The sequence below is a fragment of the Trachurus japonicus genome, chromosome 21 (genome assembly GCF_045865225.1).
Source record: "Trachurus japonicus isolate A0001 chromosome 21, Traja_1.0".
In the NCBI taxonomy this organism is placed as follows: Eukaryota; Metazoa; Chordata; class Actinopteri; order Carangiformes; family Carangidae; genus Trachurus; species Trachurus japonicus.
The window spans coordinates 8,636,726-8,663,137 of NC_140927.1; the positions used below are offsets into that span (position 1 = coordinate 8,636,726).

At 42.8% G+C, this 26,412-nt stretch overlaps 3 protein-coding genes across 4 annotated transcripts in view; all 3 read right to left on the minus strand.

The window, feature by feature from the left end:
- LOC146964745 (protein mono-ADP-ribosyltransferase PARP15-like) overlaps positions 1 to 1,431 on the minus strand; it is an 8,068-nt gene extending 6,637 nt beyond the window's left edge. The window contains exons 1-4 of the mRNA XM_085764865.1: positions 1,302 to 1,431; positions 589 to 1,189; positions 348 to 484; positions 85 to 259 (exon numbers count right to left, since the gene is read on the minus strand). Of these exons, the coding sequence (XP_085620991.1) occupies positions 85 to 259; positions 348 to 484; positions 589 to 667 (391 nt within the window). The 5' untranslated portion in view covers positions 668 to 1,189; positions 1,302 to 1,431. The remainder of the gene's footprint in view (positions 1 to 84; positions 260 to 347; positions 485 to 588; positions 1,190 to 1,301) is intronic.
- Positions 1 to 8,834, minus strand: part of LOC146964743 (protein mono-ADP-ribosyltransferase PARP14-like) — a 36,732-nt gene extending 27,898 nt beyond the window's left edge. Inside the window, exons 1-8 of one of the 2 annotated variants that reach the window (XR_015034592.1) lie at positions 8,654 to 8,834; positions 6,269 to 6,331; positions 5,899 to 6,075; positions 5,467 to 5,694; positions 4,736 to 5,350; positions 4,508 to 4,644; positions 4,161 to 4,335; positions 3,365 to 3,870 (exon numbers count right to left, since the gene is read on the minus strand). Coding sequence is in view for 1 of the 2 variants with exons in the window: in XM_085764864.1 (XP_085620990.1) it covers positions 3,587 to 3,870; positions 4,161 to 4,335; positions 4,508 to 4,644; positions 4,736 to 5,350; positions 5,467 to 5,694; positions 5,899 to 6,075; positions 6,269 to 6,331; positions 8,654 to 8,768 (1,794 nt within the window). In the remaining variant the exon portion in view is untranslated. Of the gene's footprint in view, positions 1 to 3,124; positions 3,871 to 4,160; positions 4,336 to 4,507; positions 4,645 to 4,735; positions 5,351 to 5,466; positions 5,695 to 5,898; positions 6,076 to 6,268; positions 6,332 to 8,653 lie in introns of those variants that run through there. The other variant, XM_085764864.1, reaches the window with a different exon arrangement.
- Positions 8,835 to 14,381: 5,547 nt separating this feature from the next.
- LOC146964746 (E3 ubiquitin-protein ligase DTX3L-like) lies at positions 14,382 to 25,949 on the minus strand. Its single transcript, XM_085764200.1, has 3 exons — positions 25,757 to 25,949; positions 16,009 to 16,109; positions 14,382 to 14,432 (listed from the first exon to the last, which is right to left on the minus strand). Exons 1-3 carry the CDS (start codon positions 25,929 to 25,931, stop codon positions 14,382 to 14,384), a joined length of 327 nt encoding a protein of 108 aa, XP_085620326.1. The 5' UTR covers positions 25,932 to 25,949.
- Positions 25,950 to 26,412: the final 463 nt, after the last annotated feature.

Here is a 26,412-nt window from a genome sequence, read left to right on the forward strand (position 1 = left end):
ATATGTCTCACTAGAGTTGTATTGTGTTTTGCGAATATAATTAAATGTGAACGTGGTCTGATATTGCAACCATAAACTTCTCACCATTCTTTCCTGCGTAGCTCCTGTTGAAGCCGTGATAGTTGATGTGGTCCACAATGGATTGACAGGTGCCATGGAAGAGACGTCTCTCGTTGTTTTGATGACCGTTTCTCTGATCCATCTCACGCTTCTTGATCTGCAGGCCCTTCCACAATATAGGGTTCTGGATCCTCTCAATCTAAGAGGAGGTGAAAGTGCGTATTTAACTCCATGTAGAATGAAGTGGCTGAGTAGGAATTAGTGACTTCATTTTAAATGTGGACTACCTTAATAATGGTCTGTTCGCACGAGGCCTGGAACAGAGTCTGGACTTCATTGTACTCTGCTGTTCCAGCCTGGATGGTAACAGCATGACACAAAGTGTTGGGTGACATAGTATCCCAGTTCTCAGGAAAATCTTCATCTAGTAGACAAAACAATGTACTCCATTGTACAAACAATTCAATTTCTATGACTGGATCAGAACAAATTTCAGCTATGACAAGTCTCCATCTACTAGAAGAATACCTGTCATCCTATCAATTCTCCTTATCTCCAGGGTACATCCTTGACTATCAGTGGCTGGTCCATTTGGCAGGGTGTCCATTGACTTTGACTTTGACACTTGGTATGTCACTTTCCATTGCTTGCTCAAGTCGGTAGTTGGTCATTGGATCAAAACTCTGAAACTGTTGTCCTTGCTCTTGGTATACTGCCACTCTGCCATTGTGCTTGTCAGTTCTACTATCTTCGTCAGCTCCTCCTCGTCTCTTGCCTTTGTCAGCATGTTTCGGATTTCCTTGGTGGCTTTGAGTACATCCTTGGTGAATCCCTCAACGGTGATAGTGCCCTTGGACCTCTTGCTTTCAATCCTTATGCTCACACCCATGGTCTTCTGCATGTCAACATGCGCTGGTGGTCTGCATCAGAGAGGCTCAGGATGGCATCTTCTGAAATTGTGTTTGTGACGTAATCTTTATCTAGCAAGTCATTTATCCACTGCTTGGCTTTGTCTACTTTAGTCTGTGAGTCACCACAGTTGTGGAAGCAAGCTGGATCTATTTTCTGAGCCTCAATGACAAAATCTCCTTCTCGTGTGGCTTGCTGGCAGTGTCACTAATAAAGAATGCTGAAACAAATTTCACACTCTACATTAGCCTTTAGACCTTAGACATATGACATTATTATGATCAAGGATTGAGTATCATGAACACCAAAATCATTCCATTCTCTGTACTCACCTTTCATTTTGCTGGCCAAGTTTCCAAGGGACCAGCCTTTATTCTTGGTTTCAGCCTTAGAATCAGTGTCTGCTCTTTGATGCATACTGTCATAGAAATCTTTCAGCATTGCTGGTTGGAAAATTACTACTCGAACTGTATTCAGTGTTGCAGTAGGGTACTGGCTCAACACATCAATAACTGCATCCATCATTGCATCTGCCACCTGCTTTGCGTTACCTTGACCTAAAACATTACAACATAAAGTCTTACAGTCAATAAAATTTGACAGAGGGCAGAAAAGCATAATCAGAAAAAAGGCAGACTGTGAAAACTCATAAACATGTTTGTGTTGACTCATTGTTGTATTATCATTGTTGTATTGTTGTGCCATAAAACCACATATCCCTACTTTTCTATTTTTTCTGCATTGTTTTTATGTAAGACAAATCTGACAAATCTCACCATGTATGTACAGTTACACAAATACAAAATGTAATATGTCAGAACCAGTCTTCCAAAAGCAAGCAGGTGGTCTATAAATTAAAGTAGGCTATGATCTGAAAACCTTTTATCCTGGTAACAGCAGAAGAAATATTATATGTGCATATGTGCAGTATGACCTGCAGGTGTAGCCAGAGTTATCTCTAGAGTGTTATAGGCCTACTACAGTGACATGCAAAAGTTTGGGCAACCCTGGTTAAAGTTTCTGTTATTGTGAACAATTATGATAAGCAAGTGGAAGATTAAATGATCTGCCTAAACATGAAACACTATTTTTTGCAATATTTCAAGTATAGCAGTATATCGTTTTTGTTTTCTACAATTTTACAGTGACAAAGGGAAACAAAGCAGGACCCTGCAAAAGAATGGAGACTTGAGCTCTGAGATGGTGAGTGAGACTATAACTAGATATGCTTTTCTGTCATTTTGAAAATGTAAAAGATGAAAAAAAACATGATATTGTTTAAAATGTAAAAGGAGGCTATTATTTTTTCACTTGCCTAATTGTTCACATTAAAATAGTTTTTGACCATGGTTGCCCTAACTATTGCATTTCACTGTACCTGTGATGTTGTCTCACCTAGAAATGTTTCAAAAGCATTCTTATACAGACAAATGGACACTTTACTTTAGGTATTATCAAAGCTCAGTTTTTCAAGGTCCAGGGACAAATCTGATATCAATGCAAGAGCCTGAAAAGGTTTTACACACTTCTGAGCTCTGAGGAAACAAAGTGTAACATTGACTTCAGAGCTCAGAGGAAGCACCATATTAATATTAAATTTACCATAAGTGTCACAAATCTCAACAAACTGCTGTTGGATTTCCTGGCTTTTATGTGGACTCTAAATGAAAGAGTGAAAACTAGTTACTGCCCTGAGCTTGAGAACAATTATTAAACAAAACCAAAAACATGCCAGGGGTTAGTATCAAGTTTTACTGTAAAGGTTTATAGTGTACACACTGACGAAAAACTTTGTTTTGAAAACTTTTTTTTCCAGCTCAAGTTAAATTGAGAATCTTGTGATTGAACAATTGGGCTTATGCTTGAACATAAATGTGATGCAACTGCTTTACAGAATTAAAAGCAGGCTCTTTCATTGGTTTATCTGTTTGGACTATTTATGTTTCTGTCTCACTGTGAAAAATTGTTGACAACTTCTCAATGGGAAGGATTTCACATACTCTGATGTTATAGGTTTTGTCACTGAAAAGGAGTGTAGTTTGAAAAAAAAAATGTAACTAACATGTATGTTGCTCTTATATACAACAGTTGGGAAATTAAAAAAATAAATTTCAATAGTATATAGCTACAGTAAAGAAAACAGTCAATGTATCAGTGTGCTCATATTAACTTTTATTGGCAAATGTTAATTTATTTGAACAACATTTCAATTTCAATTTTCCATTCAAAATTAAAACTAATCGATTACCTGAACTTGCACATGTGATAGTGAAGATGAACATTCACTGATATCCTGGCTGATAATTTTGATCAGTCTAAAAAATGTTCAGTACAGTGAACAGGCAAACAGCACAAAGACTTGTGTTAACAAAGAAACCATCCTCTCCTCTTTAACCTGTCGAGTTTCTTCACACATGATCATGCAATGGTTTAAATAGAGACATTTTCAATTTGATCACTAATACCTGACCCTTACGGTTTCTATTAATTGTACATATTAACAAATAGCACAAGTAGATTGAAGCCACATTAACCAGCTGAGAATAAGCAGAGTATTATTTAAGTTTAGCAGGCAGTGTAAAATAAAGGGCATTATTTATTTCAGGGCATAGTTGTTTCACTTGAACGTAATCAGATATTCAGGACAGGCCTGGCTGTCATGGAAGATAATGAACATGGCTGGGTTGGACTTGTCATTCACAACGCTGTCGTACTTATCAATGGAGTTGGGGTCCTTGAGTGGTGGTACCTTCATGTCTTCTTCTCCACGAGTGAAATCTCCTGTTAGCACCTGGCAGAGATACATGCACTTCTCACCATTTTGATTTGGTTTGGAGTATTTATTGTCAGCAGAGTAACTGGCATTGACAGCAAAGTATGTACCAATGCCAAAGTAATTAGCTGAAAATGAAGATGACAACAAAAAGTAAACATCAAGAATTTAATTTGAATAACTGCGGTGTTGAGAACATGTATTGAGATTCAACTGGAAAAATAGTTTTAGCAAATTGAGTTTGCTCTAAAGAAACTCTTGATCAGCTTTAACCAAACTGATTTTAAACTGTGCTCAAGCTAACAATCAACATTTCAAGGAATAGCATGTGTCTCACTGGAGTCATATATTTTGGTTTGCAAACATGATTAAGGAAGTGAGTGAACATGGTCTGATATTGCCACCATAAACTTCTCACCATTCTTTCCTGCGTAGCTCCTGTTGAAGCCGTGATAGTTGATGTGGTCCACAGTGGTGTGACAGGTGCCATGGAAGAGACGTCTCTCGTTGTTTTGATGACCGTTTCTCTGATCCATCTCACGCTTCTTGATCTGCAGGCCCTTCCACAATGTAGGGTTCTGGATCCTCTCAATCTACGGGGAAGTGAAAGTGCATATTTAACTCCATGTAGAATGAAGTGGCTGAGATATGCAGCAGATGGAAGTTAGTGACTTCATGACCAACTTTTTCTCTGGCAAGTGGTAGTACAGTAGCTGGATATAAAACATAATTCACTAAATACAGAGTGTGTCAAATGTGGACTACCTTAATAATGTTCTGTTGGCATGAGTCCTGGAACAGAGTCTGGACTTCATTGTACTCTGCTGTTCCAGCCTGGATGGTAACAGCATGACACAAAGTGTTGGGTGGCATAGCATCCCAGTTCACAGGAAAATCTTCATCTAGTAGCAAAATAAACAATTTATTTTTGTCATAGGATCAGAACTTAAACAAATTTCAGCTATGACAAGTCTCCATCTACTAGTAGAATACCTGTCATCCTATCAATTCTCCTTATCTCCAGGGTACATCCTTGGCTATCAGTGGCCGGTCCACTGGGCATGGTGACAGTGTAGTCTTGTCCATTGACTTTGACTTTGACACTTGGTATGTCACTTTCCATTGCTTGCTCAAGTCGGTAGTTGGTCATTGAATCAAAAGTCTGAAACTGTTGTCCTTGCTGTTGGTACTGCCACTCTGCCAGTGTGCTTGTCACCTCTACTTTCTTCATTAGCTCCCCCTCGTCTCTTGCCTTTGTCAGCATGTTTTGGATCTCCTTGGTGGCTTTGAGTACATCCTTGGTGAATCCCTCAACGGTGATAGTGCCCTTGGACCTCTTGCTTTCAATCCTTTTGCTCACACCCATGGTCTTCTGCATGTCAACAATGCGCTGGTGGTCTGCAGTAGTGAGTCTAAGGATGGCATCTTCTGAAATTGTGTTTGTGACATACTCTTTATCTAGCAAGTCATTGATCCACTGCTTGGCGTTGTCTACTTTAGTCTGTGAGTCACCACAGATGTGGAAGCAAGTTGGATTTATTTTCTGAGCCTCAATGACAAAATCTCCTTCTCTATGTGGCTTGCTGGCAGTGTCACTAATAAAGAATGCTGAAACAAATTTCACACTCTACATTAACCTTAGTTTAGACATTAGACATATGACATTATTATGATCAAGGATCGAGTATCATGAACACCAAAATTATTCCCTTCTCTGTACTCACCTTTAATTTTGCTGGCCAATTTTCCAAGGGACCAGCCTTTATTCTTGGTTTCAGCCTTAGAATCAGTGTCTGCTCTTTGATGCATACTGTCATAGAAATCTTTCAGCATTGCTGGTTGGACATTTAGTACTACTCGAATTGTATTCAGTGGAGCAGTAGGGTACTGGCTCAACACATCAATAACTGCATCCATCATTGCATCTGCCACCTGCTTTGCGTTACCTTGACCTAAAACATTACAACATAAAGTCTTACAGTCAATAAAATTTGACGGAGGGCAGAAAAGCATAATAAGAAAAAAGGCAGACTGTGAAAACTCATAAACACGCTTGTGTTGACTGTAATTGTTGTATTGTTGTACCATAAAACCACCATTTCCCTACTTTTCTATTTTTTCGGCATTGTTTTTATGTAAAATCTGATAAATCTCACCTGTGCCAATGGCAGGGAAGGAGACAGAAGTGTATGAGCTTTTCACACACACTTCAAGAGCACCTTCCACAACCCTCTTGATGTTTATTGGGTCTGACTGTTCAACCATGTGCAGGATCTTCTTACACTGTAGGTTGCCTGGCTGGGTCATTATCATGCCTGAGTTGGGCTCAGCACCTAAATATAATTATATAATACAGTGTATTTTAATGAAAATTAAACTATTTCAGCAAACTTCCTTTCTACATTGTGTCATGATGTGGACTATAGGGATGAGTTGATGACTGTTGTGATCAAGCAATGTTGTGCTGGTGTCAAGACTGGGGTACAGTGTCATACAAGTATTGAGGTATAAAATTTGTTTCCTTACCAAGGGCTAGGCATTGTGCTTCAATAGCCTGACCAGCTGCATCCAGAATAGCCTTAGACACTCCTGGGGAGGGGAAGGATAATAAATGTCACAAATCATATAAAATCAATATTTAGTAACCAAGGTGATTACAGTGAAGACAACCTTTTGTTGAAATTGATATTATGAAGAATTCTTCTGTCTAAAACATTGCTTGCCATAGTCTTATTTTGAGTATTTTAAGTAACATGTATCTATCCTGTGTGTACACATTTAGATCTAGATTTAAATGAGGAGCAAGATCTTATGTATGGATTAATTGAAATCATAATATAATAACTAGAAAATTTCCTCTCCGGAAATTTTGAATGGGCCACGGGGCTACTGCCGGTTGTGCCATCTCTGTCAACATGGGAATCAAACCCACGATCTTAAGGTCAAGACAGAGCTGATCAGACAGACACATGATCATCTTTCTATAAGCACTGATATGGAGGAGCTGTAACCACATTAGGTTACCTGTGTGTGTGTGTGTGTGTGTGTGTGTGTGTGTGTGTGTCTTGTGTAATAGGGCCAGGACTCAATTAAAACAATTAATCTAATTAATTAGAGGCTTTGTAATTAATTAATCGCAATTAATTGCATTTTAATCGCATATAAATATTTGACCTGAGAACAGTGAGAAGCATTTTTTTCACATGGATTTTAGTATACCATTGAATGACTGAATAGCTTAAGCAACAAAACATTGTTTTTTTTTTCAAGGTGGTACTTAACCAAGACCAACATGCAAATTATCGATTAATTCATTAATCGATATTTGATACAGATTTAAATGGTCTTTCCTGCCAATACACTATGATGATTACTGTAGTATTTAACTAGGCTACATAAATCACAGTAGCATAAACTGATTTGTTGAACGGACCAGGTGATGAGCTGACTGGTCCTGTCTAACTTCTGTGTACTGGGTGCCAATGTGCAGGGCAGCCTTCCTCCACTGCAGTCCCTATGGTCCTGGACCCTCTGGCTGGTGGGGTGGGCTGCTTTCAGCTGGGGGGGACTCTATCAGCTGCTCCCACGAGAGGCATTTGACGCATTTGACACCAACAAGGTTTAACTTTAAAACCAGATTAAATCATGGTTTAAGTTTAAATTCTGTTGCACGTTAACTGTGTTTTAATCACATGAAGTGTGTGTGTGTTTGTGTGTGTGTGTGTGTGTGTGTGTGTGTGTGTGTGTGACTGTAATCACATGAAGCTGGCTCTAGAGTCTGTGTGTGTGTGTGTGACTGACTTGACACATAGTTAGTTAGTAGCTGCATCCTGTGTCAGTCTGATTTAGCTGTGTCTCTGTTTATAAACATTTAAACGAGTGCCAGGTGGATTGTTTATGAAGTTAACGAGCTCTGGCCTGAGGATCAAAGAGGTTACCACGGCGATAGGGGCCCCCGCAGGCTGAGACAGACAGAAACGTGGAGAAAAAGAGCCATTTTCTGCCTCTGCACCGGTCTCACATTTAGGCTTAGGGTGAGAAAATGGTAACTCCTATCAGAACAAAACACAGATCAACGTTGCTCTAAGGACTTACTGAAAATTTCGGTACGATTTGGTGTTTCTACAGTAAATATTTTGGCGACGCTGGCAGTTTTAAAACATCAGGCCGTTCTGCTTCTCTCAGAAAATATTTGTATTGGAGTCAATGAGGAGCAGAGACAGACGTGGCCGCACTTAGAGGCTCAGAGTTTAAATTCTGTAAGTCTCTCTGATATTTTGAGCACATGACATGAGAGATAACAAGTTTGTCTTACAAATTCTGAAAAAATGATGTGTGCAGAGTGTAAATTGTGGCCAGGCTCAGTGTGGAAAGAGAAAAAATCTGGAGTTTTTCTGGCATCTCTCCCACTCTAACCGATGATGTCACGCACTCTGACACGAACATTCCGTGCAATACACAACCATTATAATCTCATAATTTCTCCAAAAATGATCATGGTCATTGAACAGGGATTGATCAAAAACTATATGACCTATCAAAACGTGGAGTAATACACCAATACACAAGACTTGTATCTACTGTTTAAAGTTTAAATGGAGTCTCTAGGTGAAAGTATGCCTGAGCAGTAGACGTTTGTTAAACTCCAATGATTGGTCTTTTTCGCTCTTTTTTTCCCGCCCGTCCCATTGACTTCAATGCAAAATTTCCAAAATTTCCTCTCTTCGAGTTGCAGGACTAGTAGCGGACCGAAAGCCGGCCGGAAGATGAAGGAGAAAATAGAATAACTGGGAAAAAATCCACACAATAACAGTAGTGCCGGGCCCTGCAGCTATTTCATAGCTGTAGGGATCAGTGCCCGGTGCGATTGCCCGTGGCCCTAATTAAGATGAAGTTCTTCCTGTCTTTTACCTGATTTAAGGGAGAATGTATCGTTGGAGAAGTTGACTATCACATCACTTGTCTCCTTGGTGATGTCTCCTGTGACCACCTGTATAGCCACACTCCCCATTTTGGTTTCATGCATTCTTGAGCCCGAGACAACTTTAGAGAAGGGAGCTTGTGGCAGCACACAGAAGTTAATGATTAACGGCAGGGCTACAGTGAGTTTATTTGCAAACATAATGATTCTATATTTGTCAAATTTGTTGATAAAAAATACACAGTATAATTGAGTGACTTTTTAGTGAGTAAATCATTATTGAGATATTACAGTCATTAAATATGTAAACTTACAAAGCATTTTTAGTTGTGACTTTATATTTAAAGATTTACATTCAGGGTTAGGGTTTCTTAATTTTTTCTTCAGTGTATCAATGATATGCCATAATGCCACAATAACATGTTTCTGATTTGTAGCATACAGAACTTCATCGTAATTGCACATAGAAATGTTGAGAAACTGTTCCCTACCTTGACTTTGCGGGGAAGCTGGAACACCTGACACACTGGGGAACTTGTTCTTAAATACATCACTAAAAGCCTGTTGACAGAATAATCATTTCTCTGATAAATTTTTGTTCAGCACTCTGAGCAATGTGGTATATACTGTATGTATGTGTGTGTGTTTGTATTCATAAAAAACACACAAAAACACATGTTTGCAAAGTATTATCACATACCAATCAATACTTACACTTCTTATCGGGTGTATCAGGTGGAGCTTGCTGTAAGGAAGAAACAAATGTTTATATTAGTCAGTTTTAATAACTGCTGTGGCATCTTGTGTGACCAGTTTCACTTGCACAATTCTCCTACTGGTTTTAAGAATTAGAATGATTATCAATGTGTATTAGTAACTACCACTACAAAACACACTGTGGTTTGTTCTTCTGGTTTTGGCCTAGTAACCTCACAGCAGGAACTGACAGCAGCAGAAATCACAGTGCACAGTAACACCAGAGTTTATGATGAGTCACAGGAATGTGCTTGGTCTTTACTGTTCTTATTCACAGCTTGACCACTCTGATTAGAAGCGGGGTGAGGTAGAGGCATTAAGCAAATGAGGAATAGTTATGGGAATATATGACATGAAGTATGATATTCACATCGTACAGGCCATATGTGTACCGTCTACAGTATACCCTGTACTTGTTGAAGATCTTATAGGCACTCTCTAGACACATCAGGTCTCAGCTCACCTGCTGACAGCAGCTGCTTCTCACCTGTGCTGCTTTCTCTTCTGGAGGTAGGCGGACTGTCATCTTCAACACACCCTTATCCAAAGAGACCTGATGCGCCTCTTTCCCCAAAACATTTCTCTGGTCTGTGAGACAGTAAAAACACTTTCACACGACCTTGTTTAAACAGTCAGACGATTGTAACGTTACTAGTTAACGCCAAAGCATAAACATAAAGCCTACCCACTTATTTTTCAGTCAGCATTGCATTCTGAATCCCCTCTGACACGTAGGCTATCATTCTGCGCTTCGTCAGGAGCCCAGAGCAGCCGGAGACCCGAAATCACAATATAAAGGGAGCCCCTAGGCGGGGACAGCTCTCCATTCCGACACACCTCCACTTCGACACCCCGCTGTTCCGAACCCCCCCCCCCCCCGCAGCTGTCCAAGGTGCTGAACCGCGTGACGTTGTTTACATTCTGCTTTGCGGCTTGTCTGTGAACCGTGCGCTGCGAGACTGGGCAGATCTGTCCCACTTGCTTTCTCCCAGACTCCGTTGTTGGAGATCTCCCACACAGTAATAGAAATACACTTTTTTTCTCCCCCTCTGCTCCGCTCGAGCGCGGCTGAACCCGGCTTGAGCTCACAGGGGCGCGAGGCTGCTGCAGCCGCCGCTCGTGCTGACAGCTGACTGAGGGAGATGCTTTGGTTGGATTTAGGCAATGAAGAAAGAGGTTGGTTAAGTTTAGTAAAAAGATCAGGTGGAGGCTAGACAGGCTAGAAGCATAATGAACATTATATGTCATTATTACACGGCTCTATTGAATGCTGCTCTCTGATTGGTCCAGCGCTGCGTTCTAAGGTCTGTTATTTCTGTATAAGGGCCGAGATATACTTGCTGTAAACTACGCGTACGCGAGCTGCCGCGCGTATCCTGCGTCGCGTCACCTCGCGTCGATATGTGCGTTCGGTCGCAGGCGACGCATCAAACGGACGCAGGATACGCGCGGCAGCTCGCGTACGCGTACTTAACAGCAAGTATATCTCGGCCCTAACGGACCGTCGTCATGTATAACAGACCGTTGCTAGGGACGCCGCTCTGATCAGTGTTGCAGGTCCCACGCACAGGACCCATCTATTTAAAGAAAAACCAGGACCAGAACATGTCAGGTTGTTGCTCTGTTTATCTCCTGTCGCAGAGTAACACTTTATTAACAACTTTTCCAGTGTTACCTATCATGAAAATATGCAAGTGTACAGAACGCCAGTCTCTTGGTTTCCATTTTACATGAGGGAAGTCACACATACAAACTACAAGGCCCCTGTCCCCCAATCTACTATAACGGGACAATTCACCGATAGATATTCTCAAATCACACTCAGACTTCATCATAATACAATAAAACACAATTTCACAACTCTTGTGTATGTGGTTTTGCATAATACTAACCTATTTAAAGAAAAACCAGGACCAGAACATGTCAGGTTGTTGCTCTGTTTATCTCCTGTCGCAGAGTAACCCGGAAGCCGACAAGAGCAACAAGGAAGGTCCCGAGTGGCTACATGTTGCTATACTGCCTCCTACTGGCACTGTCTGGTCAAGCAGTGAATCTCCACTGACTAATTATAGTTCTTTTTAAACTTGAACTTAATTTTACAGCATGAGCTGGATTACAGTGTTCTCCTGAACATATATAAACCACAAACATGTGACCACATATTTGTGTGTGTTACATCAGTGCAGTACCAAACGATGCAAGATATTTACCTTGTGTTTCATTTTTACCGTCATTAAACAGCGTCGGACTAATAGTGATGTTAGAGATAAATGATTTGTAACCTGTTACAAGTAGAGTGGAGGCTCCTTCCACATCGCTGCTGGGAACCAGACCTGCTGATCAGAGCCGGTGTCACAGCTCTCCTCTCGTCTCGGTGCAGCTGGCACCGCGGCTCCGCGACACAAACGCACCCCGTAAACAGTAAAGTTAATCAGATACGACTACACACAATACACACATTTTAACACGTGTATGGTAATCCATCGATCCACTGATTGATTATCAAAGGCTTCAAATGCACGAACGGGAGGAGGCTCGGCAAAACAGCGGAAGTGACCGGTCTTGCAGATTCGCTAAATGCAATTTTAAATCGATTAAAGTCGTATTTTGGTCAACATTATGTTTCAAATTAATTATTTCACTCGTAAACCGTGTAATAAGCGGGATAATGTACAGTTGGTCGGTTGTTATGGAGAAATAAACCCCTTCACCCCTGTCGGGGTTTATTTCTCCATAACAACCTCCGAACTATACATTATCCCTTACTTAATATGAAGTATTTGCTTGTTTTGCAGTTAATTATGCACATGATCCGTTTGACCCCAAAAAGGAAAAAAAGGATCAATGCGCATTGCGCACTGCACAGCCTCCGTTTCCTTTCTGATTAGGTCCGTCTGTCCGTTCGGAGTGGGGGGGTTTCCCCAATAGCCTTGTCGGAATAGCGGGGTCTAGAAAAATAGAAAAAATAGAAAACCCCGCTATTATGATGAATGGAAGTCTATTTTCGGAAAGGCGGGGTTTCGAAAAGGCGGGGTGTAACCGCACTAGGCTACGAGATGTGCGAAGTGACATTAAAACGTAAACGACAGATCACTTTGTCTTTCTTAAGTTGATTTGTTCTTCATATTTTTTCCCCCTTTTTGTTTGTGATGATGACCATCGCATGAACACTGATGTAGCCTACTCCTCCCTTGATACGCAGACCTCTCTCTCTCTCTCTCTTTCTCTCTCTCTCTGTGATGTATTTATTTATTTTTAAACCTGAAACATCTTGTCTTTCACTTTATTGTCTTCTGAGAGTACACCCGAATGCTCAATTTACGTGAAGCCCCTAGGCTAATAGAAAGTAGCCTACAGTTCCACACTCACCCTTCTCTGAGCGAAATCGAAGCATCGCTGTCCTGCTGCCGCTCTCATATTCGACCTCACAGTCTCCTCCGTTAGATTTCTTACTCTGAAAGTACTTGACTAACTTATTTTTTAATTTCGGTATATTGTTTTCTTCAAGCTCGACGAGCAGAGGGTAGGAGTGTGCATCTGCCATGGCTGCAGACTCACTGTGATGTTCCATGTGTTTTATTATGTAAAATGTTATAGCACCTCCTATGGGTCATTAAGAGGAATGCAGCTCTTTTCTCAGTGTTTTAGATGTTTGCATTTTCATTGGTTGTTCAGGTCACATGATTAACCAGGTCACATGATCAGTGGTAGGAAGTAAGAAAAAACTAGAGGACCGCATGGGTTGACATTTTCTCCTTTTTTACTCGGTCTCATCTGATTGTGCAGAGCTTGGAGCAGCTTTGTGTGTGAGTAGAATGATTAATCTGTGTTTATAAAAATTATTTCTGCTCATATTTTGTTGTATTTCATAAGATGTATTTACATTATTTCATTGCTATTTTGTGTTGGTTTATTTACAGTTTCACATGATTAAAACAACTCGTCATAAAAAACGCTGTACCTTCAATAAAACGGAGTTCATCTCGACAGCACGTCTTGCCTACTCATCATTGAAGATACCTAGCTACTTCAGTCGAGTTAAAAAATGTTTAGCTGTCTGGTAATGTGTGCAACGCTACGTGCTCAGGTGCCAGAACACTCACTCTGACTTACTGTAGGCTACTTTTGCTTTTGCTTTTGCTTTTGTTTCTTATATTAAGAAATGAAACAGATGCATATTATAGGATTTTTTTTTTTGGACAGCCAGCTCTTTTGGCACGGCTCACTAAAAAGAGCCGGTCTGTTGTTTGAAGCAACCTATTACCAAAAATAATGTAAAATGAATTACTAATATAAAGAACAAATGTTTATCATTTACATGGCTATATTTAGCCTATACTGGGTCTAATTCATGAAACGTTAGTAGGCTAAATCTGTGTGAAGATTTGCGCATAAACTAAAACCATACTCCGGATTCATGAACGGTTCGGGAATCTCAGATTTGATTGTAGCTAAGTGTAAAATCATGAATGCCCACCCATGTAAATTGACCGCACACCCCTGGTGATCAGCAATTAGATCTCCACCCATGAATAGCCATAAGGAGACCCTGACCACCATAAGGAGGTAGGTGCATCCTGTTCACCTGCAGCCATGATGCAAATCTCAATAGCTAAGTCAGAAAAAAATTACCACGAAAAACAGAAAAAGCATTAGTCAGAAAAAAAGGGGGAAAAAATATTAGTCAGAAAAACAGAAAAAAGAGTATATAAAAAAGAAATAAATACTCAGAAAAAGAGGATTTAAAAAAAAAAAAAAAATATTACTCAAGTGAATAATTCCCTTCTGTACTGCCGGCCTATTTTTGTTTCTATTGCAAATCACACTGCAAAAACGAAAAATAACAGTATGCACGAAATAATCATTTTGTTCATGGTGTGTGTGTGTCTCTGTGTTTGTGTGTGTGTGTGTGTTTTGTGTGTTCACAAAAAACACATGTTTTACAGAGTAATCTTTTTAGTATCACATATACCAATCGATACACTTCTTATTGAGTGTATCAGGTGCAGCTTCCTGTATGGAACAAACAAAAGCTTTTATCAGTCAGTGATATATATTAAAGCAGATAACAGCGGCACGGCCGTTTCGGCTAATGCTGTGTTCAAGGCAGGCTTTTGAAACCGTAAGTTACAGCTTCAAGTCACAACTACGACTTGGTAGCGTTCCAGGTAACCCGTAGCTCGTGTTTTTACCGTCCTGTTGTCTGTGAAAGTTCCCTATAACGGCCACTCGTAACTTCCGACCCGTGAACTCGTACCAGATCGAACTGGTATGACTTCACAGAAAGGAAAAACACAAAGTACAAGTTTCCTTGAACGCACCATGAGTTAGCAGCCCCCGCCCTTGTCAGGCATCAATTGGTCCTCGTGCTACGTCACCACATTCACGCGCATCCCTTGGCTGCACACACAGCCCTTCATGCCGTTCTCTCCCCTCATTGGATAACACTTGTATCCCACAAGGAAAATTTTCTCCTCGGGTTACAGCAGAGCAGAGTGACGGAGAGACTCGTGTTTAGGCTGAAATACTTCATGTAAGTGATTGCTGACGGAAAATAGGACTATTTAGGACTTATATTAACAAAAACATTCCACTGATATCTGCTTTAAAGGGATACACCAGCGTAAGTTTAAAGGAATAGTTCACCAAAAAATGAAATTCAATACTCCGGAGTAGTTATTTATTCCTCAAAGTGCATCTGGAGACCCAGGAGGAGGGTTTGTTGTCCAACGAAATCCTTATGAGAGTCAATAGTGCCCGACACAAAAAGGTCCATAAAGCTACGCAAAAACCCTCTAATATTCCTCCTTACTGCTCGTCCGCTGCAATCCAAATGTCCTGAAGGGATATAGTCCATCGAAACAACGTCATTTAGGACATTTTTACAGCCTAAACAGTCATGTATGATGTATTGAATTTGCCTGGGGCATGTTCTCACGCGTGAACGTCAGAGCGCAATACATGACTGTTTAGGCTGTAAAAATGTCCTAAATGATGTTGTTTCAAGTAAACTCTGGACTACATCCCTTCAGGACACTTGGATTGCAGCAGATGAGCAGTAAAGCGGAATATTAGAGGGTTTTAGTTTTATGGACCTTTTTGTGTCAGGCGCTATTGACTCTCATAAGGATTTCGTTGGACTACGAACCCTCCTCCCAGGTCTCCAGATGCACTTTGAGGAATAAATAATTACTTCAGAGTATTCATCAGCATGATTTTGTGGTGAACTATTCCTTTAATCCATGGTCTACACATCATCGTGACACAGCAGAAATCACAGTGCAGTGCACCATCTGGGTTTATGATGAGGCACATGATAAAGAATGTGCCTGGGCAGCTCTCTACCTTTTATAATCTCATTTGATCAGTCTGGTTAGAAGGAGGGAAGGTAGAGGGACAGTTGTAGGAATAGGTGTGTTATTTCAAAATATAATGTGAATGTTATGGAAATGAGAGAAGTGATTCCTTCACTTGCTCTCCAACCTATAGGCCATATAACACCACACACCCTGTACTGGGGTGGGATCTCAGAAACACTCTCTAGACACATCAGGTCTCAGCTCACCTGCTGACAGCAGCTGCTTCTCACCTGTGCTGCTTTCTCATCTGGAGGTAGGCGAACTGTCACCTTCAACACACCCTTATCCAAAGAGATCTGATGCGCCTCTTTCCCCAACACATTTTTCTGGTCTGTGAGACAGTAAAAACACTTTCACACAACCTCGGTTGATTCTAATGAGGTAACAGTAATGACAAATTACAGATCCACACAGGACCGGCTCTAGCCATTTTGGTGCCCTAGGCGAGATTACTCTCAGGCGCCCCCCCCCAACAATGATCATAATGATCATAACGATAACATAGCAGTGTATCTCTATGTCCCCTCTGACCCTGAGATACACAATTTGCACAACAATCAGTAAAATTGCATTGAGTAAATCCTGGGTGAAGACATGAAAAAATTAGTCTCTTCACAATCATGAGAACAAACTGTTGTGGTGCTTGTTGAGATCCGCTCGTGTGGATCTCCCCCGGGTCGGGAGGCAAGACACAAAGTGGAGGAGGCGAAGGTTGAATCAAAGAAGTATTTAATCGCAGTCTGCAGAGAGCGGAGATCATACAGTAAACAAAGACAGTGTTACCAGGAAGAGCTGAGCATGATCTGATCTGTGTATGTTTCTGTTCAGTCTGACACACTGTGGGTTTGGTCCCTCCCAGCGTGCAAGGCCTGTACTACTGTGATTGGTCTATGTGAGCTCTGACGTGTGCTGATGTGCAGGCCTATGGTCACATGATCTATGTGTAGTGAAATTCTGTGTGTAGCTATCTTAAGGTCATGGTGACTCTCAGTTCTGCTCTTTCTGATACATTCTGTTATGCACATGTCATTTTGTAACATAGCTATTATTATTCACAATCCCCCTTTTGATCTCTGAACAGAGATCACACAAACGAATAGAAAAACATCTAAAACAACCTCAAAACCAACAACACATATAAGGCACTCTGTGAAACTGAGCTGCAAGCAAAAAATCAACACTCATTCACTTTATCATTCCATTCAGATATATCACAGACCCCTTGGTAGAGCTGCACATGCTATCTGTGAGGGTGGCTAGCACCAATATAATTATCATGAACGAAATAAGGCAGTGCGGCTACATGTACGTCTAATTACTTTGGCAAAATAGCAAAAAACAGTGTGGAAGACTTGAGTGAGGAGTCACACGTCCTTCTCAAACGTGAAACATGGAAAGGTCAGTATATGCAGTTTGATGGGTGCGTTCACACGAGTTATCATTGGAGATGCTGCGTTTGTGGGGAAAGGAAACATTGTGTCCCCCTTTTTGAGTGGAGTGCAGTGATGTAGACCATTCGCATAAGGCAAATATCAGCGTAACTGTGGCTAATGAGAAAATACTGAGTCTCAACAGAGGTTTATATTTCCCATACAGTAACATTGTGGCAAGCTTTTAATACTTTCTGTGATCTGAGAATCTCTACAAGATCTCTGGTGGGTTTACCCCAGAGACAGCTTCAAACCTGCTGTTCAACACAATAAAGTGTATCACACAACTCTTTAGCAATTGCCTAGAACTTTTAAAACATAGTAAGGTAAAATATGACAAGAAGATAAAATGTACCCATCAAGATGTAATGCTATAAGTATTATAATGTAGTTGTTCCTGTGGTGTACAGGTGGTGGAGACCCCAAGCAAAAACCAACATTACCACAAACCAACAGATGATGAAGAAGGTGAGCGGCATGTTCTCCTGGGCGCCTCGACGATCCTGGTTGGTGGTTTGGCACACCACTTGTTGGAGAGGAACGCTATTTCACTTCCTCCCTAGGGGTATTGGTTAGACTACCTCACCCTTTTGCCACCAGGGGATTATTCTGCCCCTTGTTGATCGGTGGACTTTGCTCCTTTATTCTGCTCGCGCAGCGTTTCTTGGATTTCCCCCAGGGTTCTGGCGGGGGCTTCAGCTGTTGCACATTGGCTCCAGTGGAACCACGTGTCTCCTTTGCCGTTCAGCCGAACGGCGTGTGAGGTGCGCTCCTTTACCTGGAACGGACCTGTCCAGCGTGGCTCTGTCCACTTTCTCTTGGTCACTTTCAGCAGTACCCACTCGGAGTCGGGAGTTGTTGTTGTTTCTCCTCCAGTGTTTTCACCAACCTGCTTTGCGTATTCTGAAACAAGAGTCTGCAGAGCATGAAAGTACTGTTTTGGGGTTAGAGACTGATCATTCAAAGTTAACCCCACAAGCTTTGTTTGTGGCCCTGGAAACATTCTTCCAGTAGATAACTCGAATGGGGTGAACCTTGTACTCTGATTCACTGAGCTACGTACCGACATAAGTGCCAGTGGGAGTGCATCCAGCCAGTTCATCTTGGTCTGGGCACAGATTTTAGCTATTTTACTTTTAAGGGTCTGATTCATCCTTTCAACCTTTCCCTGTGACTGGGGATGATATACAGACCCAAATTTGTGTTTGAGTCCCAGTACCTCCTCCACCTTCTGCAGATCATGGTTTTTAAAGTGTGTGCCATTGTCAGACCTAATTCGTTCCGGAAAACCATGTCTTGGAATGTACTGATTAATGAGGAACTTTATCACCGTCTTACTGTCTTCCCTCCTTGTGGGAAGAACCTCTGGCCAACCTGTATATGCATCAACACATACTAACATATATCTACAACCTTGAACCGAGTTTACCATATCTGTGTAATCTATGATAATTTCTCTCCCTGCTTTTGTTTCCAGAGGGTAACGTCCAGGGTGGGGTCTGACCGTTGGTCTGGCGTTGTACATCATACATTCAGGACAAGTATTTACATGATATTTACACATTTGCTTCATAAAAGGATGCCACCAATTTTCCAAATTTCTCACCATCTGTGCTGCTCCTACATGCCCCACCCCATGTGCCTCTTTTAGTGCTATTTCTCTGATTCCTGGCGGTAAAATGATCCTTCCATCAGGACCTCGCCACAAACCTTCTGTTTCTGTGCAACCCCTACTTTTCCACATAGATTTCTCTTGTGGTGAGGCTTTTCTTTGCTCAGTTTTTATATGTTCGATTTCAGCATGTTCATTTGTGTCTGTGTCAATGTCTTTCTCTGGACAGATCATCATCATACTATGTACATTAATACTTTCCTCTCTCCCCCTTTTTTCTGGAACAACACCCCGTTAACACAGTGTGGTGTTCCAGAAACATCAAGGTAGAAAGTGCTGGAGTAGTGGGGCATACGCGAGTACGTCAGCTGTCTACCGCGATAGGTGAATGAGAAGATGTCTCTGCAATCTTCAGCTAGAGGAAGACAGAAAAAGGCATTAGCCAGGTCAATGCAGGTGAACCACTGGTGCCGGGGGTCAAGATTGGTGAGAGCAACGTAGGGGTTTGGGACAGGTGTCGTAGCGGTACGTAATGCACTATTAATGGAACGCAGGTCGTGAACCATCCGATATTTGCCGGTACCTTTCTTTTCCGTAGGTGAGATGGGTGTGTTCCATTGAGAATGTGAGTCAATCAACACCCCCTTTTTGTACAACCCCTCAATGGTGTCTGCAATACCGAGTTCGGCCTGTAATTTATGCGGATATTGAGGAAGCCAGATGGGATCCGTGGTGTTCAAAGAAAATGTGACAGGTGGGCAGTCTACCAAACCCACATCAGTGGGACCAGTGGCCCACAGAGAGTTTGGGAGAGAGTCCAACATGGCGGCGGAATCTGGGTGATCTGTCTTTTCGCGGCCGTGATGGCGGGAGATCTGAACATGTTCCATGAGTGCCTGATTTGTGCAAGAAACCTGTATTTTATATGTTTTAGCAGTAGAGGAATACATTATTTGTGGCGTCAGCTGTTTCCAATCTGTCTGTTGTTTTGCAGTTTTTACAATAGAACCTAATTCTTTAGCCTGGTGGTCAGGATGGAGAGCGAGGGAGACATGTGGTGCTGCCTCATCCTCCATCATGTACCATTGTAACTGTGCAGGTAGTAGGTTAACACTGGCTACTACACCTATGGGAGCAACATAGATGCTGTCTGTGGCTATACTCCAATCAGTACCCTCTATCTGACTGCTGAACTGTTCTTCATACCACTCTGTGTTTTGTCTATCATAAAACAATGTAACATGCGGAGGATCAGGAGGGGCCACGTAGGGGTGTAGCTGGGCTATCCAGGGCTTCCATTGTAGGTAGGCCGACAGGATCCCGCCATGCTCTCGTGTTTCACTATGTAGTAAGCCCCAGTAGATGTCTGCCGCCATGTCCACTACTGGAGACATGAGATATTGTCCAGACAGAGCAGTGTTGGTGCTGTTGCAGTTCATCTGGGTACCATCAGGGAACGAGACAGTTAGACCATCAGGGGAGCATAGAATGTTAGCTCCCAGTCTGGTCAACCAATCTCGGCCCAGTAGGTTTGAAGGGACATTAGGAGAGACCACGAAGGGGTGCAGCACAGTCTGGTTCCCCAGCTGCGTGGTGAGAGGCTTGGTATATGGCAGAGTAGTAGGAACCCCAGAGAAACCCATGACTGTGATGACTTCAGATGAGAGCAAGTTCTTTTGTACAGTCTGTATAGTGGAGACAGTAGCACCTGTATCCACTAAAAATGGCAGCGTGTCGTGGTTGACCGCCACTGGCAACACTGGTTCTGCCGTTAAGTGTTGCTCAGGACTTCTCTGTGGGGTGTGTCACTCTTCGAATAGCTGGGGGAACTGCCCAGTAGCTCCCCCTGTGGTGGGTTGGGGATCATGTCTACCCCTGCCTCCTCTGTTTTGAAAGCCTCCCCTCTGCTGACGGCCGCCCCTTTGCTGGTTGTCATTGTTTTGTGGACATTCCCTCGCCCAGTGGGACGGATCTCCACATAGGAAACAAGCAAGGCCTCTTCTCTGTGACCTCCCCCTGTAAGCTCCTCTCAGGCCCCCACCCCGTGAGCCTCCCCTTCCCCTACGCATGTTATTACCTCCCCTCTGGTGCGGCTGTGACTCCCACGGGGGAATAGGATTCATGTCAGGAAAAACAAAATGATCATCCCATTCAGGTCCCTGTGCTGACTGCATCATTACTTTAACTTGCTCCTTTTTCTTTCTCTTATCATTGACGTCATCCCTGGCCTTGGCTAGTTGCAGTTTAAGCAGCTGAGCTTGGAGGTCAGAATGTTCTTCCTCCTGTTTCTGTGTTTTATCTTGAAAGATAGTGAGGTGGTGCACGAGGTGCTTCTCCCACGTGGAAGAATCACATCCTAACATGTCAGGGTTATTTTTCATGGTGTTTTGCACAGACTCAGGGAGGCCGTTCAATACAGCCTGTCGGTACCACTCAGTTTGGGAGCCCGAATTCTTAGGACAATGTCCTGTCTGGTTCGTCCACATGTCTTTAGCGGCGTTCAGGAATTGACGTGGATTTTGTTTAGGATCCCAACGAATTTTGGGCATAGCTGTAGAGTTAGGCAGAGGGAATTGCGCGCGCATAGCTGTGCCTATGCTATTTATGTGGTTGGTGAGTGGGGAGTCGTCTGGGTGCCCGATGGTTTTAGCGTCCATTTCTATGTCTCGTTTGTTACTTAAGGTCATGCATCTACCGGCAACCGCGCGGAAATCACCTAAGGCCAATGTTTGTCCTGCTGTCAGGGAGTCCAATTTGCTGAGCCACAAACTGCCTCCATCTGTAACAGGGGGCAGTTTGTCGACCAGAGCCTGAAGATCACCGAACGAGAACGACTTGTATTTCGGTTGTTGACTCCCCGGGACCGTGGTTAAAGGTAGAATGGTATGAGGAGGAGGAGGGGGTAGGGTATAGAGCATGCCTGAACGCGTAGCGCCGCGCTGGGCATCGGGAACATATTGCAATATTCTATCTCTGGCGGGGGACAGGGACTTCATTAATTTTTTTCTTGCAGCTTGACGCTCTAACCACTGAGCATCAAGGCATTCATTAGCCCGTTGTACGTTCTGATGGTCTTTTATCAGTAATTTTTCAAAGTAATCACGGGCCTCGAGGTCATTCACCGATTCCTCTTCTAATTTTGAGTATTCAGCTTCTAATTCAAGGAGCATGCCGAACTCGTTAGGGTCGTCATCTCTCTGGACTTCGGCTGCCATTGTGATTGTGTGGGGTACACCAGGTGCATTTACCTGAGCTGGCTGTGACCTCAAAACACTCCTCTTACCATTAGGGGATAGTTCCTCGACTGGTCTGCAGACTGAGGGGGAGCACTGGCTAGCTAACTGCCCTGAAGCTGCCCCTGAAAGGGTCCTTAGCCTAGCTCCCTCAACCTCTCTGTCTAACAGCTCTGAAGCCGTAGCCTGTAGCTTAGCTGCGTGTTCCATCAGCATTTCATAGTGTTCTGTCTGTTCTGCCTCCAATAGCACCTTCTGCTCTCGTTCTACTTCTGCTCTGTCTACCCTATCTTGAAACGGTGGGGGCTGTGAACCGGCTGATGACGCCTGGGAGGGTGCAATCGATGCTGGGTAGACGGCGGTGGGTGCAGCCGACGCGGTGATGGACGGTGGAGACGAGTTAAAGGCGGAGGCATTACACACACAAAACTGTGTGTGTAATGGCGCAGCCGGTGGATGGGCGGACGTGAAGGGGTTAGTGTGTACGGCCTGGTGTGCATGCAACTCAGCAGTGGGGTATAACTGGGCCGTCCCCGTGCGTTGTTGGTCGGCGTCATCTAACTCGTCTTCTAATGTGGGCCCACCTACGGGCATAATATGCATGGTGCCTTTACCAATCCTATATGTGGGAAACATGCCAGGTGGGTTTAGTGCATATGGGGGTGGACATGTGGGCGAGCATGAGAGGGTGTCAGGTGCAGTTACCATTTTGGAGGGAGTTGGACTCCTGTGTTTGTGTTTCATCCCTTGCCAGCAGATAGCCAACTCAGACCAACCTCGACACTCCTCCTCCCACTCGTCCTCCTCCTTTTTCCACCCATTCCTGTGAAACCAATTTGCTGTCTTTCCCTGCTCTACAGCCTCTTTCTTTTTTGCTGTTGCTGCTTTTACTTTAGCTACTAAGAGAGTATGTAAAGGTTCTTCATGTTGCAATGTTTTCCCCATATCAGTGATTAATGTATGCATCTTTTGTTTGGCTTTTTCAACCTTCTTTTCTCTACTGCCCTGTTTTGTGAGGGCGCCTAGGGCGTCTGCAGTGGTGTCTACTTGGACTAAGAGGGTCTGCCAGGGACCCCAACCACTGTCATTCATTTCTGTATCAAATTCTCCATCCATATTTTATCTAGACTCTGAGCTCCACAGCTGGTACGTTTGCAGGGAATGAAGTGATAGCTGCGTTAGCCCCTTGCAAATCCTCAGGAGACAAGCTTCTAGATCACTCTATAGTGACCCGGTCTCACTCTGGGTGTTCTAATCACAAGGATTTTGCAAAGTTTACACTCGTACCCCACACCGTTTATCAACTGGGTGTTTTAGCCTCCAAGGCGCACAGCTGGGCTGCAGAGCGGCTTTTACGCACTCGCTGCCCTAAACAACAGTGAACTGGTGGCGTTTGTTAACACCGCTAGGTTACCCCGCCACTGAGACCATACACTGCTGACGCTGAGCGAAATGGATATTCACACAACGAGTTTTCTCAGAGTCTTATTCTTCCCCACCCATATATTGCTCACAATAACTCCAACAACACAGACAAGTTAGAACTTTTTACACACAACATTTATACATTTTAATATTTACACGAGCTCATTTCAGACTTTGCCTGTTTCAAAAGTGCTTGTAAGAAATTATTTGATATTCCTTACGGGCCTCTCACCCTTTAATTTTAGACAGACAGACGTGCTTGGTTTGGAAGCCTGTTCTTCCTCCCCGGGCCTTTCACCCTGTACCGTAGTATTAGCCAAATGGATAATTTAAGTATCTTCCCATAAGATACTAAGGCCTTCAACCTAGTTTAAATGTTAAATGTACTCTCAGGAGACAGTATTTAACAAGTAGTATTTAGGGACCTCACCCCCGGGACTCCAACCCAGCCGCGGTATCAACCGCTCCTGGACCCCGTCGGGCCGTCAGGTGGAGTTACGCCACTCTCAAGGTTTTATCGTCTGCTGTTTTATGTCTCTATTTTCTTTACCTTTGTCTTTAAGTTTTAAAATACTTTTCTGATTCTTTTGCTACTTTACTTACATGTACATTGGACAGGACACAGTTCTAGTGATAGTCAATATGCAGAATTCGTTATAACAGGTTTTCTGCGTACCTTTTATGTGCCGGCTTGTGTCCTTATCCTCTGTCCATGAAGAAAAGCTTTTTTAGGTCGAATGGTCCATCCACTTGTTCTTTTCTCCCTTTATCCAGGGACGAGCCCCCATTTGTTGAGATCCGCTCGTGTGGATCTCCCCCGGGTCGGGAGGCAAGACACAAAGTGGAGGAGGCGAAGGTTGAATCAAAGAAGTATTTAATCGCAGTCTGCAGAGAGCGGAGATCATACAGTAAACAAAGACAGTGTTACCAGGAAGAGCTGAGCATGATCTGATCTGTGTATGTTTCTGTTCAGTCTGACACACTGTGGGTTTGGTCCCTCCCAGCGTGCAAGGCCTGTACTACTGTGATTGGTCTATGTGAGCTCTGACGTGTGCTGATGTGCAGGCCTATGGTCACATGATCTATGTGTAGTGAAATTCTGTGTGTAGCTATCTTAAGGTCATGGTGACTCTCAGTTCTGCTCTTTCTGATACATTCTGTTATGCACATGTCATTTTGTAACATAGCTATTATTATTCACATGCTTGAAATGGGTATACGAAAGTCTGGGCTTCACAAAAGCAGTGGGATATACTGTATGATATAAGGCGATAAGTGTAGAAAAAAAATTGTGAAATTGCTTTTTGAGCATAAATGTTACACCTAACTGTCATTCTCACCAAATGTCTCAAATGTGGGATAACAGAAGCTAAATATTGAATTCACATTACATTTCAAACTTCATGAGATGTGTGTAGCCCGAAATGAGAAATTGTCTCCAAATATCACCTAAATAGACAAAAAAACACACAAAATTTACAATATTTAGCCTATATAATGTACCCTATATATGTGTTGTCATTGTGGTACTGTTTGAGAGGTAAAAAAAACAAAAACAAAAAACTAGTTTGATAGCTCAGCAGGTCTGAATACAGAACTGGAGCTGATCTGGAGCTGTGGCCCACTGGCCCTGCTGTCTGAGCAGGCTGAAATCTCAACTCTCGATTCTTTTTTCATAATCTTCCTCATCAAATTAGTCAGAACTTTAAACCTCTGATGCACCGTCATCATCCTCACTGCTTCTCTCTCTCTCTCTCTCTCTCTCTCTCTATCCCTCTGAACGACTCTGCTGTTTTGAAGCGCTTCACAGTTGTTGTTTTGATTGACAGGTCGTCAAGGGCGTGCGGCCATGCGTATTTGAAAGAGGAGAGCCTCCCAATCACAGTAGTTGAACCGCATTTCTACTGCGTAAATGACCGAAATATGAAAAAAAACAAAAAAAACATATCGAGACGGTCGCGCAAACGCGCCGGCATTTGTGCCACACATCTAATTAAAAATGTGGCGTTTCTAACAAGAAAACGGCTTGAGAGCATTCCTGCTGCAGACAGGTATCTGCTGTGTGTGTGACTATACACAATTTAGGAACATGTTTGTCATTGTTTATTTATTTGTTTTGGGTTTTTTTTTCTACACAGAAAACACTAAGTGAGGGGGCGCCAGCAGACATAAATCATTTTTTTTCCCCCCTTGACTGGCGGCGCCCCTCCAGCAGTTGGCGCTCTAGGCGACCGCCTATATCGCCTATGCCTAGAGCCGGCCCTGGATCCACACTCACCCTTCTCTGTGCGGAAACGAAGTGTCGCTGTCCTGCTGCCGCTCTCATATTCGACCTCACAGTCTCCTCCGTTAGATTTCTTACTCTGAAAGTATTTGACTAATTTGTTTTTTAATCTCGGTATATTGTTTTCTTCAAGCTCGATGAGCAGAGGGTAGGAGTATGCGTCTGCCATGGTTGCTGACTCTCAGCCTCTGTCCTGACTTATACTTTCACTTTAGTTTAATGCATAAAATGGGGGCGTTGCCGATCAATAAAGTGTATAATCCTAGTGGGCTGTGAGATATCAGTATGCTAAAGCCCTACCCATATGAAGACCAAATGGGCACAGGTTAAGGGCATCCACCACCAGAAATGACCCACTTAAACTACACCCCCCTGAGGGTATCACACTGCACAGCAACACACTATAGAACAAGATGTGTTATAAGGGCGCACATGTAAATGCATACAGAGGTCTTGTTTCCTCATCAGCCCTCTTTCATGTCCCTGCTGTGGTCCTAACCACTGCCTTAAAATCAATAACAAATTAGTCTGGTCCAGTTTCTTCCTAAATCAGTCCTGTGTCCAGCACAGCAAGGCATACTGCCAACTAAGTGGCATAACATCTATTCACCAGAACAATTAAATACATGCATTATTGTTGTTACATTGTT

Coding starts and splice junctions, on each gene's coding strand:
- LOC146964746 (XM_085764200.1), bottom strand. CDS start 25,931: ATGGCAGACGCATACTCCTACCCTCTGCTCATCGAGCTTGAAGAAAAC. Junction 16,110..25,756: donor TCGTTTCCGCACAGAGAAGG/GTGAGTGTGGAT, acceptor ACTGTCTCACAG/ACCAGAAAAATGTGTTGGGG. Junction 14,433..16,008: donor CAGATGAGAAAGCAGCACAG/GTGAGAAGCAGC, acceptor TGTTCCATACAG/GAAGCTGCACCTGATACACT.